Raw genomic sequence first — 18,399 nt, 5'->3', positions numbered from 1 at the left:
AAGTGTGCCAAATAAAACAGAATTTATCGGGCTTAAATAAAGTATACGAACATTCGAATACAAGTCAGGAATTTCTTTTAATTGTGATTTCATGAGGTACTTACAGTTTGTTGCAAATAAAAACATAACTTTTTCAATTAAATATGTTTTTTAGTCGTATTCATAATTTACAGGTATGTACCATTTTTGTGTATAGTGTGGTTTTTATACTCTGTACATGAAAGGTAAGAGTGTATTAGGTTTTCGCGAGCTGAAAAATGTAACAGGCAGAAGAAGGCGTGGCAGACACCACAAACTACATACTATATTCTTGATCAGCATGACAAGACGAGTCGATCTACAAGTATGTCTGTCTGTCTGTCCGTACGAACATCTGGATCTCAGAGACTATAAGAGCTAGGGAAACCAAATTTTAGTCCCAGGTGCCTTATATGAAAATGTGTTTTTTGAAATTTCCATTCCTCCCCCGTCTCCCCCACAATTACTGATTTTCCATAACTCCCGTATTACTTGGAATTTTTTATTGAAATTCAAAAAAATTCCTCCAGTTAGTGATTATAAGTCCGTATGCCAAGTTTCATAATGATAGGCCGATTTAACAGCAAGTTATAGCCATATATGAATATATGACAAGTTACCGCAGCTGTTGTTGTTGTTACTGCTTTGCACAAGCACACAGACACACACATAACACGCATAATTATTCAACACATATGTACAGAGTATTTCAAAGTCGGGACACCCGACTTTAGCTTTTCTACTTGCTGATTTTATATATACACTACGTCGTTCCCATAGTCTTCCAATATCTTTACAAATCCTGATTTACCTGCCCCTCAGCTCACCCGCCTGGTACCACCACGCCTGTTTGCTTTGGCGCCCAGAGATGGTACGCGTTGCGGCTGCTTGGCAACAGTGGGGCCAGAGTTACCACCGTCGCCGTCGCCAACGCGCTAAATACCGCGTCGAACTGGCTTCGGTGCGAAGAGCACTTTAGCCGGCTTGCACAGCTCCAGTTCACTGCCGGGGCGCACCGCTAGACAAAGTTGGATCTCGACCAGGGATGCCTCGGTCCAGACGCTGTGTGAGAGGAGTATGGTCGTGCGCAGGCGCACATTCGTTTCGTGCTCCCCTTGCTCCGTCATAATGGGTTTAAAGTCCGACATCTTCGGCACAACCGTGTGCATGTGCTGGTCCGGATACTTGATCTTAATGCGCATGTCGGCCTTTTGGGACTTCAGCAGATTGTCGATTTCAGCCACAAATGGCACTGCTGCAATGAGACCGGCCGTAACTTTGATAACGTTATCCTGCGACTGCAGTGGGCAGGGCTCCAAAATATTTGCGACACAGCGTCGGATTTTGTCATTGGCCGGCGGCAGAGCCAATGGTGGTGCATTTTGAACGAGGGGCAGTATCTCCCTGAACACTCGACCCGGTTTTGGATCTGTAATGGCATCCAGTTTGGACAGTAGAGTTCTTGTAAAGCTATCAGGCTGTGCATTGGGCGGCTGTCCCGGTTGTGATGAAGATCCCGGCTTCTGCTCCTCTCCATCACTCTCATTACTCTTTATAAAGCTGCTTATGTCGCCGGCAGTCTGTAGAAGCATTTGGCAAGGACCCAGAGCGCTCTGTGAACGATCCCGCACGACCAGCACCAGATGTAGGGCACAAGCGCGCAATCGCAGCTGCTTCACCTGCAATATGTCGCCATAGTTGAGGCCCGAAAACGTGTGCTGCAGCTTCAGACAGTTTCGGACGAGTGCCGCAAGCGACTCCTTAAGGGGAACACGACTACGCTGCGTGGTCGCGCAGCGCTGCATCTGTTCGATTTGGATCTGTGCAGAGAGGAAGGTCTCCAGAAAATTCGACGGTCCATACATGTCCGCATCAATAGCCCCCAAGCGCTGGAAAACAGCAAACAAAATAATATCTATTATAAGAATGTGTGCCTGAAATATAATTTTTCATTTACATTGTTTAACAAAACCGATTTAGGACTGCTTACTTAAACAAAAACAGCAATTATACTGTTATTATACAATTATACTGTTATTATACCGTTATAAATTTAAGCTCGGTGCCATGTAAATTAAATTAATACTTGCTCAGTTAAGATATAGGCAATGTATCGATACACGTGGAGTGTTCTAAGAGTATTTTAGGAAAATGTTACTTTTGGGAGAAAGTTGGGCTCAGTTTTGAGTACTTGAATAATACTTTTAAGATCAGAGGGTATGGGTATTTATTTTATTAGACAAATAAAAGCGAACACTTTTAGCAATATAAATGGAAATGTTTAGGTTGCATTATCGTCGCATCAAAAAGTGGTCGAAGAAAGTTACTTTTCTTATAGATTTTTAGTTAAATAAAAGTTAAAAATATTTTGGACAAGCAATATGTTACACGGCCGTTTTTTAACCCCCGGTGGCTACTATTTTACAATTTCTTTACAAGTGCAATGTCAGCTACAGCGATGTCCCCATACATCACCTCTACGCTGCTATAAAAGTCAGCAACTTACTTGCAGATTGGACTGGGCCGTTTGCAGTAGCTCCACACGTCCATCGGGCAGGGTGAAGATCTCCTCTATGTGTTTGAGAATCATCTTTAAATAGTCGGCAGAGCTGCCAGCGCCCTTTAGGGCATCGTCGATGCGCTTGGTGGTGGAGGAGGCGCCCTCAATGGGCAGCTGAGGCACTAATTGTGGCATAGAGTCCCGCAAATACGCATAATGACGATGTGTGGCTGGTGGTAGCAAACTGATGATGGGAACCAAATGTTCCGCCGCATTGAAGACCAAGATGAGAACGCACAAATAGGCTGGATCTTCGACATCACGCTCCGGGGTCTCAAAGAAAGGATGCACATAGAGCAGATGGACGGCTACCGCCATCACTAGATGTGGATGCTTCTGTCCAATTTTGCGCATGCAAGCATATGTTGAGTGCCGATCCTGTGGATACTTGGCTAGCACGTCAAGTAATTTCTGCACCACCATTAACAGACATGTCTGGGTGGAGACGCGGCAGGCGCCTAGCATTAGGTGTAGGCCCTCGCGCACATCTACGGAGTAATCTTCTAGAGATCCGAGCATAATCTCCAATTGATCCTCCCGCAGCACAATGTGGCGAGCAATCGCGGTCAAGCTGTAAATGGCCTTTAGACGCACGTCCTCGATCTCATCATTGAACATGTCCACCAAAAAATCCAGACTGGTCACAGCAAAATCTGGACGGGATAGCGCCAACTTACACATGGATGCCACGGCTGCAGTGCGCACCTCCAGAAACTCATCCTCTAGTCCATGAATGAGTGCGCCGCATGCGCCACTCGCTATTATCGAGACGTTTCTTGCATCCAGATGCTCCTGTGGTGCATCATCTGCCCAACGTTTGCCCGACGACCATTCGCCGCTGGACACCAGCCACGCCCCACGCTCATGGGCCGTCCGCTTGCGTCGCAAATTGCTCATTAGCTTCTTGTCCAGGGTCTGATGCAGAAACTCGCTGCTGACGTGCGTCATTCCACCCAGCAGCTCTGCGGCCTGCACCCTAATTTGCAGGGATAGATCACAAAGAGCCTCACAGACCTTGCTAAAGGCTGCATCAATCATGCGCATATCTTCATGCTGACGCTCCGAGGCGACAATGTAGTCTGGATGGCGAATGCCCAGCGTATAGACTAGACGCAGTGCCTCTTTGCGCACGCACTCGTAGTCATCCTTCATGGCCTCGACGGCACGCTTATACAATACAGCTGGCAAGTGGCTGCCACGCTCGCCCAACGTGAGAAGCGCGTGCAACGCTTGTGTCCGCACACCCGAGTCCTGTGAATCAATGTAAAACGCCAGTTTCCGCACATAGTGTCGCTCGCCCTCCATGCAGGTGGCAAAGCGTCCAATCACCAGCATTGCATTCTTTTGTGTGTGTGTTGAGCCCGAACGAAGTTGTTCCTTTGCCAGATGCGCCACTTGCGTGTTATAGGAGAGCGGTAGCAATGGACGTTGTCGTTCCCGCTCCCGCTGTCCGATGCGATAAAGGCACATCATGCCCTGCGCCAGCACCTTCTGAGACGTTTCCTTGCGCAGCAAATAGATGAAATAGTCTATAATGTGGCTCAGGCTCAACTCGGTAGTGCACTCACAGCCCAGGCCAGAGAGAAGCTCCAACAGCTTCACACGGACCGAAGTATCGCTTTCACGGTCCTGCAGCTGATAGAGCTGAAATATTTTTGCTGAGGCTTCCTTTAGCTCCTCAATCGCTACATTCTCGTAGGAAATTTCATCTGTAATTTTAACCAGCACATCGAGCAGCTCCTTCGTCTGACTTGGACTGGTTGTGATGGTGCCGGCAGCAGCGATACCACCGTTGGCGGTGACATTGCTGCTACTGCCACTGCCCAAGGGCATTCCCGATGACGCCACTGCAGCTACCGCCATTGCTGATGTCAGGAAGGGATCCAGACGAGTCAGTACCTGCAGTTTGCTCTCCGGAACTGCGGGTTTTGTTGTCGCTGCCGCTGCGGCGGCGGCCAATGTTTGCAAACGCAGCTTCTTTGGTGGTAGCGCTCCATCGCCAATCGTCTCGACGATGGAGTGTGATTTTTTAATGGCTACTGCCATTGTACAATGTTTCGCTATTGGCTTGTCCCCCAATTAAACGTTTTCAAATTGTTGATTCTCCTTGATGAAATTCAGAATAGTCAGTGTGACCCTAAGTTGAGTGCGGAAAAATAGTTGTCGATTACATTAGAGATGTGACACACAACAGCATCGACTAAAAAGTGGACAGTGTGACCCCAAAAACGATAAAAGAAATACGTTACTTGCAAATATCCCGAAAAGTATTATTCTTTATATAGAATTTTCAGTTTATTGTTTTCTTTATAGTTTTACATCTTATAATTTTTGCTTTTCTTAACACAAAGACGACGACGTTCACAATTATACTCTTTGCATAAAATCATTTCGTCTTTTTCTGCATACTGTTTCGATTTTGACGCTGTCCGTTTCATTTTCTTTTTAATTTAATGCATTGCACGTTGTTGTTATTGTATATGAATTTGTTACTTAATCTTATATTGATTCGCTAAAAATGTTTCAAAATTTAAACTCTATTTTATTTATATGCTTGCACTGTTATAAGTATATAGTTTTGTTTTCCACATATTTTCTGGTTTTTGTTATCGCAATTGTCATTGTTTTTATTGCAATTGTATTTGAATGCAAAATACATACATACATATTTGTATATAAGCATACATGTACATATATGTACTATAGTCATACATATGTACTTACATAATTTTACTAAACGCTTACATCCACATATTAATAAGTTAATTATTTAATTGCAGTTTGGAAAACTCATATTAAAAAACTATTTTTATTTGCGTTTTCGTATTTAGGCCATTGGTTAATTATATACGTAAATTGTTGTTGTTGTTGTTTGGTTATTGCACGATTAATACATACATATTTAAGTTTTGTAATTCAGAATATATACTTTTAATGTCAGTTAAAAATTGTAAGCATTTCATTACGTAGTGGAAAAATATACAAACACACACAAAATTGTCGGACACAAGACTTTTGGGCATAGTGTTAAGACTGCCCTTATATATCAGTATCTCAGCTATGCATTATAAATACATATTATTATTATTATTATTTTGCTTTTGTTAGGAATCACAGTATTGTGCAAATAACATTTTCATATGCCATGAAATACCTTCACTTCATCTTGCATGGATTGATAGAAAAACTTTGAATCTGCTATTCCACTGTTTTATTTCTCTTTTGTTTTCGTTTTTGATCTGTCCAAAAAAGCATATCTCTGTAGATCTTTATTTTCAAAGACTCTGCCAGGCAGTGCGAAAGTGGTCTGTATCTGTATGTTTATCCCTCGATCCGCAACACGGCAAACAAATTCTAGAAAAAATCTTTTGATGCAACTAGTTTGTCGTTTCCATGGGTTTCTTAAAATCGCATTTATTTATATGTATATATATTAGTTGGCTTGGTTAGGCTTGTTTAGCAAGTGTATTAAGAGCTTAAGAAGCACATGAAAAAATAAATATGAATATGCTTGGATCAATTGTGTGACAAATAGCTGAGTCTTTGGAAAGGACAAAAGTGCCTCGGCCCTGCCGAAGAAGATGAATGTTTGTGGTATTTGAGTATGTATGTATGTTCTTATATGTATAAAGGTATAGAATGTTCCTTTGTCATATCTCTGTTATATCTTTTAATATTTTTCATTGACTATTTTGGTTCAGAAATCACAATATCTATGCAAAATCTTATACATATCATCTCTTTATAGCTTCTTGAATGTATACATATATTATTAATACAATATATATGTATGTATATATATATATATTTCTCGTGAACTTTAAATCGTTGTCCTCTACACATGTAAATATAAATATTTTCCATATATATATTTGTATATGTAGTATGGTTTCTTATTTGTTTGCTTATTTTTGTGGATTTTGTGTTCTCTGACCTCCTTTAATGTGTTAGGCGTGTTGTGTTTTATTTTTGATGTGCCAATCCATGTGTGCCGCCTTTCCACTTCCGCCATCTTGAATACTTAAAAGATTAAGTCTCTGTGTTATCAGCTGTTCTAGTCCTAGCCCTAGACCTATTTCCCCTATCCTACTAACCTCGTCTCAATCGTTGGGATATGCGTGTGCAGGTGTTGTGATTTGTTTGCTTTGTTTGTGTTTTTTAGTGGGGTTTTGTTAAAAGTAGGTCCTTGGTCTATTTGTGTGTGGTATTTTTTGTATCCTTGTGAGTTTCGTATTTAGCATAAGGTTTAGGCTTAATAGGATTAGGTGTGTGGGTATTATGAGTATGCATAGAGAAGCAAGGCTATTCGAACTACGCACACAAAGAGCGCTAAGTTTATTTTATAGCTACTAATCAAATAACAGTATTTTGAAAAAAAAAGCAATAAGAAAATCATACACAACGTGTGTTTCTTTCCCTCTTATTTTTGTTATCCTCTAATACTAATGCAAAATTTTACTAAGCCACCCTGTATGTTTAGTTGTTAATTAATTAACGTAGGTAAATAACACAAAACAAGCACAATTTGAAAAACGATTGGCATGCTTATCACGCAGGAGCCAATTCCTAAACACGTTACACGCTAATCCTCTCATCCTCCATCTCTCATCTGCCCGCTCTTTACTCATTCAATGCCACTGATCTGAACTCAGAACTTCTGCAAAATATCGTACAATTTATGTATGTATATATAAATATGTATATGTGTAATTCTTAAATTCCTACGACTCTTTAATAATGAAATATTTTAAATCAAAAGCAATCATAAAATGAGGCCAATTGGTTGGTGTGGAAAAATAAATGGTTTTGTTTTGCTCTTTAATTTCTCATTTATTTATATGTATGTATATAATTTTGTGTTGCATAATAAACTAAAATATGTAGGTAGTTAGGATTTTTGTTTGTGTGTGTACTTTGTTTTTGGTTTCAATTATAAATAAAATCGCATTAACAGAAACTGTGAGAAATTTGACAAGCTGGAGTAAAATTCCTACGTAGCTGTTTGAAAGCAATATGCCTTTTGGTCAGACACGCAAATAGTTTGCATACAAATTTATCGTCTTTGAAAAGTTGGAGAAAATTACACTTGAGAATAGAATTCTTATTCATTTTACTGAACACAACATACTTATGATATTTGACAGATTCGCGTGCAAATTATTTGCCTGTCTGACCGTACCTTAAGTGTTTAGTATAATAAGCATATTTGCACATAAGTGTCATGCCACGCGGAATATTATTGATATTGATATTATTATTATTTTTGTTGAGTTACATATGTCTCCTACAGCAGATATTGTAATTAACTAATTGTTTTACTTAATTAACATAGTTTGGGTCTGTCGGGGGGTGAAGGGAACACAATAATAGTTCACAGATCAAAAAAAAAAGAGTGGTAGGTACATAAAAAAATAGACTTAGTTTAAACATTACACACAAGTTAATTACGCTATGGACGTCTTACAAAAAAATCGTTGCGAGCCTCAGTTGCTCACAAATACTTGCACATGGAACGAATATGAATATGAATACGAATACATAATACACACATACATAACATATATATATCGTAGGTATATATACTATATTATATATATTTTGTAAACTGTGTGAAAAGGTAAGGTGTGCGAGCGAGTGTGGAAATTTGTTATTTATGTGATCTGCTGCATTCATTTAGTTTTCAGCTAGCCCTGGTCTATAATCAAAGTCAATCAGAATCGATTCAACCCGATCGTAGTCATAGTCGTAGTCGTGTCTATCTTGCTTGATTTCTTGCTTCTTTTCTTTAGAATATTTGCTTTGTACAGACGCATTAGGCTGTATGTATGTATATTACATATTGTTTTCGATATTTTGTATATACTATGAATATATATTATATACTCTGTAAATTTAGTTGAAATGCTTCGCATATGCTCGTACAATACTTACATATATGTATTACTTGTTACACATACATAGATCTAGCTGGCATGTATATATAGTACTTATGCATGTGCATATACATAGTTTCTATATAGATGTACATACATATGTATGTAGTCGCTTATGTCTGCTGCATTATGTGTAAAGCGAGTAAAAAAAACTGGCAAAATTTGTGAATATTGTTTAGAGTTTAGAGCGCCTTTTAAGCCTCCTCCTCCCTCCTCGATAGATGGCTGTACAAGCTGGTCGTCAATTGGTTTTGTTTTATTTTTAGCACAGTTAGTATTTTTTGTATTTCTTCTACTATTTGTCATTGTAAAATGAACACATGTCATATATATATATATTTCATTTCATATATATATATATATATATTCACTGATTGCTCAGAATGTAAACAAATCGTCTATATAAAAACAAAATTCAAATTGCAAGTGTAGGCCAACTGAAGAGCTTAATTGTTATTCATCTAAATATCTAGATAGGCATATACATACATATGTGTGTGTGTGTGTAAAAAAGGAAACACAAACGAACGAACATCTCTTACGATCCTCATTCATCATTTATCAGTTATATCAATTATTAACCTCAACGCTTATCAATTCTTCTGTTTAACTCTTCATTATACTTCATGCATTGAAAGAAGGCTGCTTGCAAGTTACGAACATATATAGTTTACATAATAGTTTTTACATTTTTTTTTTTTTAATTTTCCCATAAAAGTTGCTAAGACCAAGCAATGTTTTTTGTTTTTTTTTTTTTGTGTGTTTTTGTTTTCATTGTAAGCAAGAAGAAAAATGAAATGCTTCAAATTCATGCGAGTTCGTTTTTCTTTTAATTTAATTTGAAGGTATAATTTTTTTGTTTTGCATTTCGAGACACTTAAAGCAGTTTTTCGTTAATAGGCGCACGTCGACATACACACACACACAAACACACAGATAAGTAGATTTGCATAATGAACGCTGATGCCTCCCTCCTCCCACCATCCGTTGCTCTCAATCCCCGTTGCTCCACTCCCCTCCACATAACTGCACTCCAGCTATACAGCTCTCCAGCTCTCCGCGACTCGGCTGATCGTGCTTCTGCTGCCTCGCTCTGCCTTTTAGACATAGGTGGCCACCGCGGCTGTGCTCGTCGGCCCGCTCGCTCCATTGCTGCCGCCGGCCGCAGTGCTGTTCTGTGGCGGCGGCTGATGCGCCGCGGCCGTATTGTTCAGAGGCTGTGGGCTGACTGGCGGCTGCAGCTTTCCCGGCACGTACTGGCCAATGAAGGAGCCATCCTCAGTGAATTGTCCTGCAGAAAATACCAATACATACAGCAGTTATTGAAAACAGTTAACAATCTATTTATATTTTGGGTTATTATCAATAGAAGTATGGGTAGACCAGCACCAATTGTTATAAATTATTAAATTAGTCGCGTGATTTTTTATTATTTATAGAGTGCTGCGATCCGTGAAGTTAGTTAAACTGTATTTGTTAGCGCGTGTTATTTTTGGTTGGGGACAGCGCGTAGTTTTAAGGACACTACTTGGTTGCGGTAGAGATAGAGATATGGGGAACTAAGCGGTATAATGGAAAGAGTTCATGCTTTAACTTTACCTCGAGTTGATTTGATAAAAGAATTTTTTATTTATGTTTACATTTGATTCCAAATTATATTGCACTGGCTATGTGAATTATGAAGGACATTACGCAGCCGTTGGTAGATTTCTTTTAAAATCTGCTTCGTATACATATTCATGCTGATGAAAAAAGCAGACTTATGTAGAGTCTCTCGATAGTCTTCTAAATACAAATTTTGTTCAGCACATCTAAAGAACTAAGTATTTGCGAGGTAGCTTCCTATTGATATGAACGCCAAATAAGTTATAGTGATGCGATAGAGTTTCTTAAAAACAGAGACCTTTGGGCAAAGGTTAAACAGAGAGACTTCTCTTTATCGGCCCATTGCAGCTTTCATCCAGGCCAGGCGTTACAAAATCAACACATCTTGTTGCACGAATTTCTATGCAAATTAATTCGTAAGCTTTATGAGGGATGAGGATCGGCACATGCTGCCACAAAAACATAATCATAACAATACTAAATGAAATACTGAATGAAAGGTGAAAACCATTTTTACGATGCAGCTTCTGAAAAGTTCTTACAAGTGGCGATTCATTCTTCTACACAGCGTTCTATAGAAATAAAATAATAATAATAATAATAACAAATAAAAAGACAACATGAGCTTAAATTTACACTTTACATGATATTGTTTATTTTGTTTTCGCTTCCTTTCATTTAGATATAAAAAAGTTTCATTTATATATAGTTTAATATTAAATTAAGCATACATTTTTCGATCTTTCAATTGATTGATTTGTTGTCGGAAAACAAAACGAAATAAAATAACGTTTACAAAGGAAAAAGGAAACTAAAATACAAATAATACACAAACTAAAAAATGCGAAACAGATCAGAACGGAACTAAGTATTCAAAAATACGCTCGTTTATGAAATTTATCAAAGGAGTGGGTGTAGCGGGGTTCTATGCGGAGATTTCAAGTTCATTCTCTTAAAACGAATTATATAAAAAAAAAACAATGCAATACAAGTTTAACTTTAAAAATTAAATTATAATTTATATATTATAGAATTTTAGCTCCTTAAAGCCACAACACATTTATGCATTACATTTAAAATTAAATAGTTAGCTAGATAGCTAGAGAGAGAGAGAGAGAGAGTGTGTGTGTGTGCGTGTGTGTGTTTGTTTGTATGTATGTGTGCAACATAACATATAGAGAGACGGAAAGAGTGAGAAATTATGATGTTTATAAAAATATCAAACACGCAGCTGCTCGTCACACAAAATTTCTTGTCATCTGCCTGTGGGGGGACGGGCGGAGGTCTCCAGGCTTACAAAAGTATTAAATCGTACATACATATATACACATATATATATGTATATGTATTAGACTTATATATAGTTCTATTTGTTTTGTTTATAGCCTTTCTGCTGTGTCGTTGTTGCTGCTTACATTCCATTTAATTTAGTTGTGTTTTGTTTTTCATGTTTGGCAGTTTAGATATAGTTAAAAAAAAAATAAAATTATAATTAAATCTGTCGTTTGTTGGTTTGTTTGTTTGTAAACACTATAAATTAGCTCTAAACTTTGCATTTGCATTTAGAATTTTAGTTTGGGCGCTTGGGGGGTGGCGAGATATTCTTTTTCTTTTCTTTATTTCTTTAAATTATAGTTGTTGTTGTTTTTATGTGATGCAACAAGTATGGTTTGTTGTTGTTATTGTGGTAACTGCTTCATGAATCTGCGCTCTGCTTACAAAGTAAATCAAAGTCCTTTGCGTCCATATTGGCCAATGAAAGAGCCATCTTCGTTCATGCCTGTTGGTTGAGTGTGATTGTGTGTTCGTATTTATCGATTGTTTTCGATTCGAATCGATTCGATTGCGATTGTTTGACGGTTGTTGTTGGAGTTGAAGTGGTGCGTGCCAATTGAGTGGTGTAAATAAGGAAAATAAAAAGAAACATAAATTTAAAGAACGAAATTATAATATAAGTAAATAAATATAGAATATTTTTTATTTAAACAAATGGGTGCAGAACAAAGTGAACGACGACATTAAATGCATTTAACAGAAAACCAAACAACAACAAAAAAAAAGGGACACAAAAAAAGGACAATGGATTCGTCGGAATGGAAGGCGCGCCGCTCATTTTTGTTCATAATTTTCTTGTGAACTTCATTAAGCAAATTCAACGTATCAAAAAATATAACTATATATGCTACCGATCTTCAACCTCCAGGGAGAAACCATGAAATCCTTAATGAACAGAAATCTACTTGAAATTTGTCTCTAACACAAAACCTGTACCTAAATAGAACCTAGTTTTAATTCTGCTAACATTTGTTGTTTTTAGTTCAACTTTTATGTTCCGGAAAGACATTAAAGGATAATTAATATAAAGATTACCTTTCTTAGGCTACGGAAGTTTTTTTTTAATGATGGTCTGTTCATTCGAAAAGCTTTTAAAAATGTGCCCACAAACCTCAAAATAACTTGATCTAATCTTATTTCGAGAGTTATAATTTATTTTTGATATTTGTTAAGATATCTAGAAACAAATTTCTCTCCTAAAAAAAAAAACAACAAAAACAGTAAACGCCCTTTCCATGCAAAGCCGACAATGAAATAATCTTGCTGATGATCATGGCAGGTCAGACCAGACCAGGGCTGGCGCCAGTTAGTTAACTTATAGCTAGGGATGGGTGCTTTTTTTATAGGCAACGTGCAAAACGAGAACAAGTAACGAATAACGGGTAAAAGCAAAGAGCAGTGGAGAAGCGTAGCCAGATCCCTAAACGTGGGTTACCAACAACTTGCCAGCCAAAATTATAGCCGCGATAAAGGAAGGAACACAAAACCAAAAACAAAAAAGCGCGTTACTGCTGCTGCTGCTTCTTCTTTTTCTACCTGATTGCGGATGTGACGTGGACGACGAAGACAACGAGGACGACGACGATGACGACAAAAACAAAAAGTGACTTGATTTGATTTCATTCGCATTGTTTTGGGTGATTTTTTGATATAATTTTTTTGTATTTTTTGTGGGTGATTCGGGGACATCGTTTGCAACTACTGTCTGGGGCCGCCGCTGCTAGGCGGTTGGTTCTCCACGCTGGCTGGTGGCAACCTGTTGGCCAACTTGCGAGCGGCGGCGGCGGCGTGTGCAGCGGCTGTGGCCACAGCTGCTCATCATCATCAACAAAAATAAAAACAATTAGACGAATTAAAAAATAAAATTCATAAAAGGAAAAGAAAAGGAACAATAACAGATACATAAGAGTAGACATTGAAAATGATTGTGCACTGGGCATTGGCGGCGTTATGAATGTAGAAACAAAAACAGATTTCTTGAATTTTGTTTCTATACGCACCTGTATCACCATCGCCGTATTCGGCCATCGAATCGGTATCGCTCTCCACTCCGGGTTTATTCGCTGAACTAACGGATTGGCGACCCGCGCTCTTGTTGTCCAAACTATAGGCGGATGAGAGAAAGAGAGATGGTAATGTGATCGTATATGGATTGTATAAACTAGCTAGTTTCTGCAGCACTTACGGTTGGGAGTATTCGTGGAAGCCGCCCTCGTCGGGATAGTCGCGTCTGCCATTCGCCAGCTCGCGATCGTGCACATCGTACTTGCCGCCTCGATTGCGTCTGATTATGCAGATTATGATAAACAGTATGATGATGAAGGCCAGGGCCAACATCATGCCAATGAACCATCCAGCATTGGCGAGGTTCTCATTAGGCACCTTAATGGGGCCTTCCACGGTATTCGTGTCGATTTCGCTGGTTGCGCTCTCCGTGTAATAGTGACCATCGACAGAGACAACGCGGAACTCGTAAACAGTATCGGGATCGAGGCCAGCTATCTCCTGGTAGTCCTTGTTCTTCTCCGGATCCTCATTGATCCATTCCGTTTCACCCTTGATCCTAAAATGAATTTCATTCGAATTAATAAAGAGCGTTGGAAAAATGTAGAGGCCTTGTGCTTACCTGTATTTGGTGAAAAAGTGAGTGCCTGAATGACCCTCCGTGCTGGGATGCCAATTGACGCGGAACGTGGCCAGGCCATTTTGTGAGGGCAGTTGCTCCCAAGTAAAGCTCGGCACAGCTGGCATAAGCGCCTCTTCGCCCAGGGTGCGTTTCTCAATGTAGTGCCTGCAGATGGAAGAGAACAACAGATGAGAATTATGGATTGCTTTAGATCAGAGCATTTGTTTTGCTTACTCAGTGCCCTCCCCCATTTTTGTGGTGGCAGTGATAGAAATACGGTACTTGGTGTTCGGCTTCAGGCCAGCCATTTTCATACGTGTGATGCGCGGATCAGAGATGTGAGGATCGTATTCACGACGTTCACCTACGAAGCTGCCAGTGACAACCTCATAATAGATCTTATAACCGGTTAACTTTCCATTGGGATTAAGAGGTTTCTTCCAGGTCAGCCAGAATGCAGAGGAGCCCAGTGGATATGCCTCTAGCGACTGTACAGGCGATGGCAAGCCCTCGGGCGTATCAAAATCAATGACGGCACTGGGTGGTCCATTAAAGCGTCCATTGTATGCGAGCACGCGGGCGAAGTTCTTTGAGTACGGCTTGAATTGTGTGACAAGCGCCTGATTTGAATCTCCTTTCACATGGATCTCGCGAAGTCCCTCCTCACCCTCTTTCTCCGTCCAAGTCTGGATCTTGTAGCCCTTGAAATGGCCGCGCACCGATTCGGGACTGACGGGATTCCAGCCCAGGTACGCGGAGGTAGCGGCTGTAACCTGCAGCATGCTGAAGTTGGTGGGCGCCTCCAAGGGTCTATCCTCACCGGAATAGCCAATCACTTCTTCGGCGGCCACATTTGATTCGCCGCGCTCGTTGATGGCCACGACCTTGATGTGATATTTGACAAATGTGGGCTGATCTGTGATCACAATGTTGTTCTGATGCCAATCATAGATGTCTTTGTTCTCCCAGGCGGCTGCAGGTATATCACGCTTCCAGGACACGCGATACTGGAAATTCGGCGCATTGTGTTCAATCTCAGGCATTGGTGTCCAGCTGATAACCAGATTATTTGGTTCGGTACCCTGGCCAACAACATTGTCAGGGTTCTTGTAGGGAACATCTGGTTGTACGGTACACGCATCGCTATGCCCGGATGGCGGCGAGGGTCCGATCTTGTTAAAAGCAATAACTCGGTAGGTATAATTGGCCCAGGGTGACATCTGCACAACAAACGAAAGATCCGTTGAGGGTACCTTCTCGTAGGCCGTGTCCCAGGAAGCTGGCGTGAACGACGTGTTGAACTGAATCGTGTAGTGCAATATGGGCGAACGATTATCGCCCTGAGGCTCCCACGAAATCTCCGCCTTGTCGCCCCGACAATTAATGGGCTTCTTTATTATGGGAGCATTGGGCACATCCTGCACAATTAAATTCGCTTTGGCGGTGGCCGAGTCCAAACGTGTTCGTGCGACACACGTGTACTCGCCCGAGTCCAATTCAATGGTCTTGGCAATAGTTAAAGAATTATCATTGGTCTTGACGAATCGCGGCTGGGCATCGAAGTCAATAATCACTTCATCCTTCCACCACTCAATCTCCAGCTCGAGCGTATCGTCGTGCGCTTCATTGCAACGGAACGTGGCAGATTGTCCGGCGGCTACCTCGTAGTTCTGTGGCTCCTCTGTAATGCGAGTGTGCTCCTTGACATCCAGTGAGCCCTTTGCCGACTTGTTGCCGAACTTGTTGACCGCATAGCACGTGTAATCGCCACGATCTTCGAAAGTCACCTGCTGTATCTCCAGATCACCCGAGGGAAGGACGGTGTAGCGACCGCCAGTTAGCCAACTGGCACCACGGAGCCATTTAACTTGGGGCTTGGGTGCGCCAAAGACGCGGCAGCGCATTGTAATGTTCCGACCATCGACAGTGGCCTCATCGCGTGGTGCCTCTGTTATCTCTGGGGGCAAGGCCAACACATTTAGGTATACATCCTTGTAGACATAGCCCAGGGAGTTGGTGGCATTGCAGCCGTAATTGCCCGTATCCTGCTTGACCAAATCCTTGATGATAATGCGCGTGTTCTCGACTGTACGCCGGGGATTGGGCTCGGCCAGTGCAATAGGTTTTCCATTGTGTATCCATTGAATTGTTGGCTCTGGAGAACCAGCTGCCTCACATTTAAACTCTACGGTTTCCTCTTCGGCAGCGTTTTGAATTTCGGGCTCAATTGTGAAATAGGGTATGGCATTGATTCTTAGATTGATCGAATAGGACTGCGCATTGCCCACGCCGTTCGAGACATCGCAAGTGTAGGTGCCCTCATCGTCGAAGTTCGTCTGACGTATCACTAGCGACTTTCCATAGTGACCTTGGGTAATGCGATCGCTCCACTGTATGGGCCGTCCATTTTTACTCCACACGGTCTGAGGCAATGGTGTGCCGCCATAAATACAAAATAGTTCAACCCGCTTGCCCCGCAATGCTACCTCATTCTTTCTCGTCACATACTGACGCTTGGGCGGATATTTGTTTTGGGAGGCACTGATGCCCATTTGTTTAACGTCTAACATGATTTTGTTGCCCACTTTGTACTCGTTGCGGAATACAGAGGCGGCGGAGCACGCATAGTAGAATTCATCGGAGGCATCGTTGCGCGTCAGATTCGAGAACCAGAGCGTGCCCTCGGGATCGAGTGTCATACGTGAGTCATTGATAGACTTGATACTGGCGTCAATGGACTGTTGGATTAGCCAGTTGACAGTGGGCTTGGGCCAGCCATCGGGCGCCTCGCATTGCAGCGAGAAGGGCTCGCCCTCGTTGGCCTCCACTGTCTTAATGGCCTGATCTCTGAATGCGTTCAATTCGGCCTTGCGGACGAAGACGGAATTTGAGGTAGCCACACCGAACTCATTCTCGGCAAAGCACTGATACTGGCCCAGATCCTCGTCTTTGGGCGACGTGATGACGAGCGTGCCCCGACCAGGTTGTTGCAGCATACGATTGTCATAAGCCTGCCAGTCGAACTTTTTGCCGTTCTTGATCCAGCGATAGCTGCAATAAAAGAAACAACGAAATCGTTTATTAGTGAATGATGAGGGCTTGGTTATGAGAAGCACAGCAATTGACCTCTTATAAGACCTGTGAGACCATCTCTTTTTTTCTTGCTACAAATTTGAATTTGAATCCAAAGGGATAGTGGTGGGTGAGCCGATTGCATAAGCAGTCGGGCTGGTCAGTTGAAAGTTCAACAACCAGCTGCTGTTTCTGTTTCTGTTTCGTTTCATTTCTGTTGCTTGCTCGCTTTTCCTTCAGCTCTCACTTGAGATTACAACACTTAAAAACAATACAAATGATTGACCTATTGCATGACCTGAACAACATTGCGAGAGTGGACCGGGTTGTGGGTTAGGCGGGTTAAGGGAAAGAGGCAAAGAGGCGAAGAGGGGCGTTGAATGCCGTGTTGTAGACGAGAGCCGTTCAAGTAGCACAACAGCAACGAAAAAAGAAGAATTCGTCGTTTAACAAGCTCAAGCAGCGGGCATAATTGACTTGAGGTTTTGAGTGCTGTCGTGCATAGTTACGCACACACGCACACACGCACACTGTGCCACTTAAGCGACCAAGTCCCGCACAGTGCCAACTACATACATAATAATACAAATAACAATAAAAAGTGGACAATAATGAGACGAAAAGCGCGTTCTTTTTTCTTAATTCTTTCCACTGCCGACCGCTCTCCTTACTTCCTTTGCTCTTAATTGCCATTACTTGAAACAAAACAATGGAAAAATGAGCGCATGCCCACATCCTTCCTGCAGACCCCTGGACCTGCAGATCCCCCACCCCCGTCCCACAACGCACGACCCACAGACAACAATATGCCGACAGCACACTTCAATCCACATTTATATTTCTTTCGCTGTTGTTGTTGCAATTGGAAATTAAGAAAGTCGTCATAATTTGTTGAGTTTTTGCTTGGTCCAGAAATGATTATTAAGCGAAATTAAATGTGGAAACCAACTGGCTGGAGCTGGCACTAAACCAGGAAGTTGAACTATATAATTAGAAAGCATGCGCAGATAACGACAATTCACATGCATATAGTAATAGTGTAATGTGAGAAGAGTGCGTTTCAGATAACGGCTTTAACAGAAAAAATTAAATAAACTCATGTAGCCTAGGGACTAGGAGTGTCCACATACCAAGTTTGGTTAATGTGCGCGCAACCGTTTCCGAAATCCAGGCGTTCATCCAGACGGACGGACATGTCTAGATCGAGTTCTCTCGTCATAATGATTCAGAATATACATACTTTATGGAGT

The 18,399-nt window shown here is 41.2% G+C and overlaps 2 protein-coding genes across 2 annotated transcripts in view; both read right to left on the bottom strand.

Annotated features, from left to right (window-relative positions):
- Positions 1 to 717: 717 nt before the first annotated feature.
- Positions 718 to 4,703, bottom strand: LOC115626725 (integrator complex subunit 4). The gene is made up of 2 exons (XM_030522171.1): positions 2,525 to 4,703; positions 718 to 1,907 (listed from the first exon to the last, which is right to left on the bottom strand). Exons 1-2 carry the CDS (start codon positions 4,622 to 4,624, stop codon positions 954 to 956), a joined length of 3,054 nt encoding a protein of 1,017 aa, XP_030378031.1. The 5' UTR covers positions 4,625 to 4,703; the 3' UTR covers positions 718 to 953.
- A 6,039-nt stretch (positions 4,704 to 10,742) lies between these two features.
- LOC115627014 (neuroglian) overlaps positions 10,743 to 18,399 on the bottom strand; it is a 51,977-nt gene continuing 44,320 nt past the window's right edge. The window contains exons 5-9 of the mRNA XM_030522536.1: positions 14,312 to 17,128; positions 14,078 to 14,242; positions 13,637 to 14,014; positions 13,452 to 13,555; positions 10,743 to 11,896 (exon numbers count right to left, since the gene is read on the bottom strand). Coding sequence (XP_030378396.1) covers positions 11,844 to 11,896; positions 13,452 to 13,555; positions 13,637 to 14,014; positions 14,078 to 14,242; positions 14,312 to 17,128 — 3,517 coding nt within the window. The 3' untranslated portion in view covers positions 10,743 to 11,843. The remainder of the gene's footprint in view (positions 11,897 to 13,451; positions 13,556 to 13,636; positions 14,015 to 14,077; positions 14,243 to 14,311; positions 17,129 to 18,399) is intronic.

The sequence above is a fragment of the Scaptodrosophila lebanonensis genome, unplaced genomic scaffold, assembly GCF_003285725.1.
Source record: "Scaptodrosophila lebanonensis strain 11010-0011.00,11010-0021.00 unplaced genomic scaffold, SlebRS2 tig00000089-arrow-pilon, whole genome shotgun sequence".
Lineage (NCBI taxonomy): Eukaryota > Metazoa > Arthropoda > Insecta > Diptera > Drosophilidae > Scaptodrosophila > Scaptodrosophila lebanonensis.
The sequence above is the reverse complement of the archived record's forward strand: the minus strand, read 5'-3'. Positions and strand labels throughout refer to the sequence as shown.

Bases quoted from the DNA above. Each gene is read 5' to 3' on its own strand.
- LOC115626725 (XM_030522171.1), bottom strand. From the start codon at position 4,624: ATGGCAGTAGCCATTAAAAAATCACACTCCATCGTCGAGACGATTGGC. The intron at 1,908-2,524 runs GTAAGTTGCTGA...GCTGTTTTCCAG, and splicing joins CGGCCCAGTCCAATCTGCAA to CGCTTGGGGGCTATTGATGC.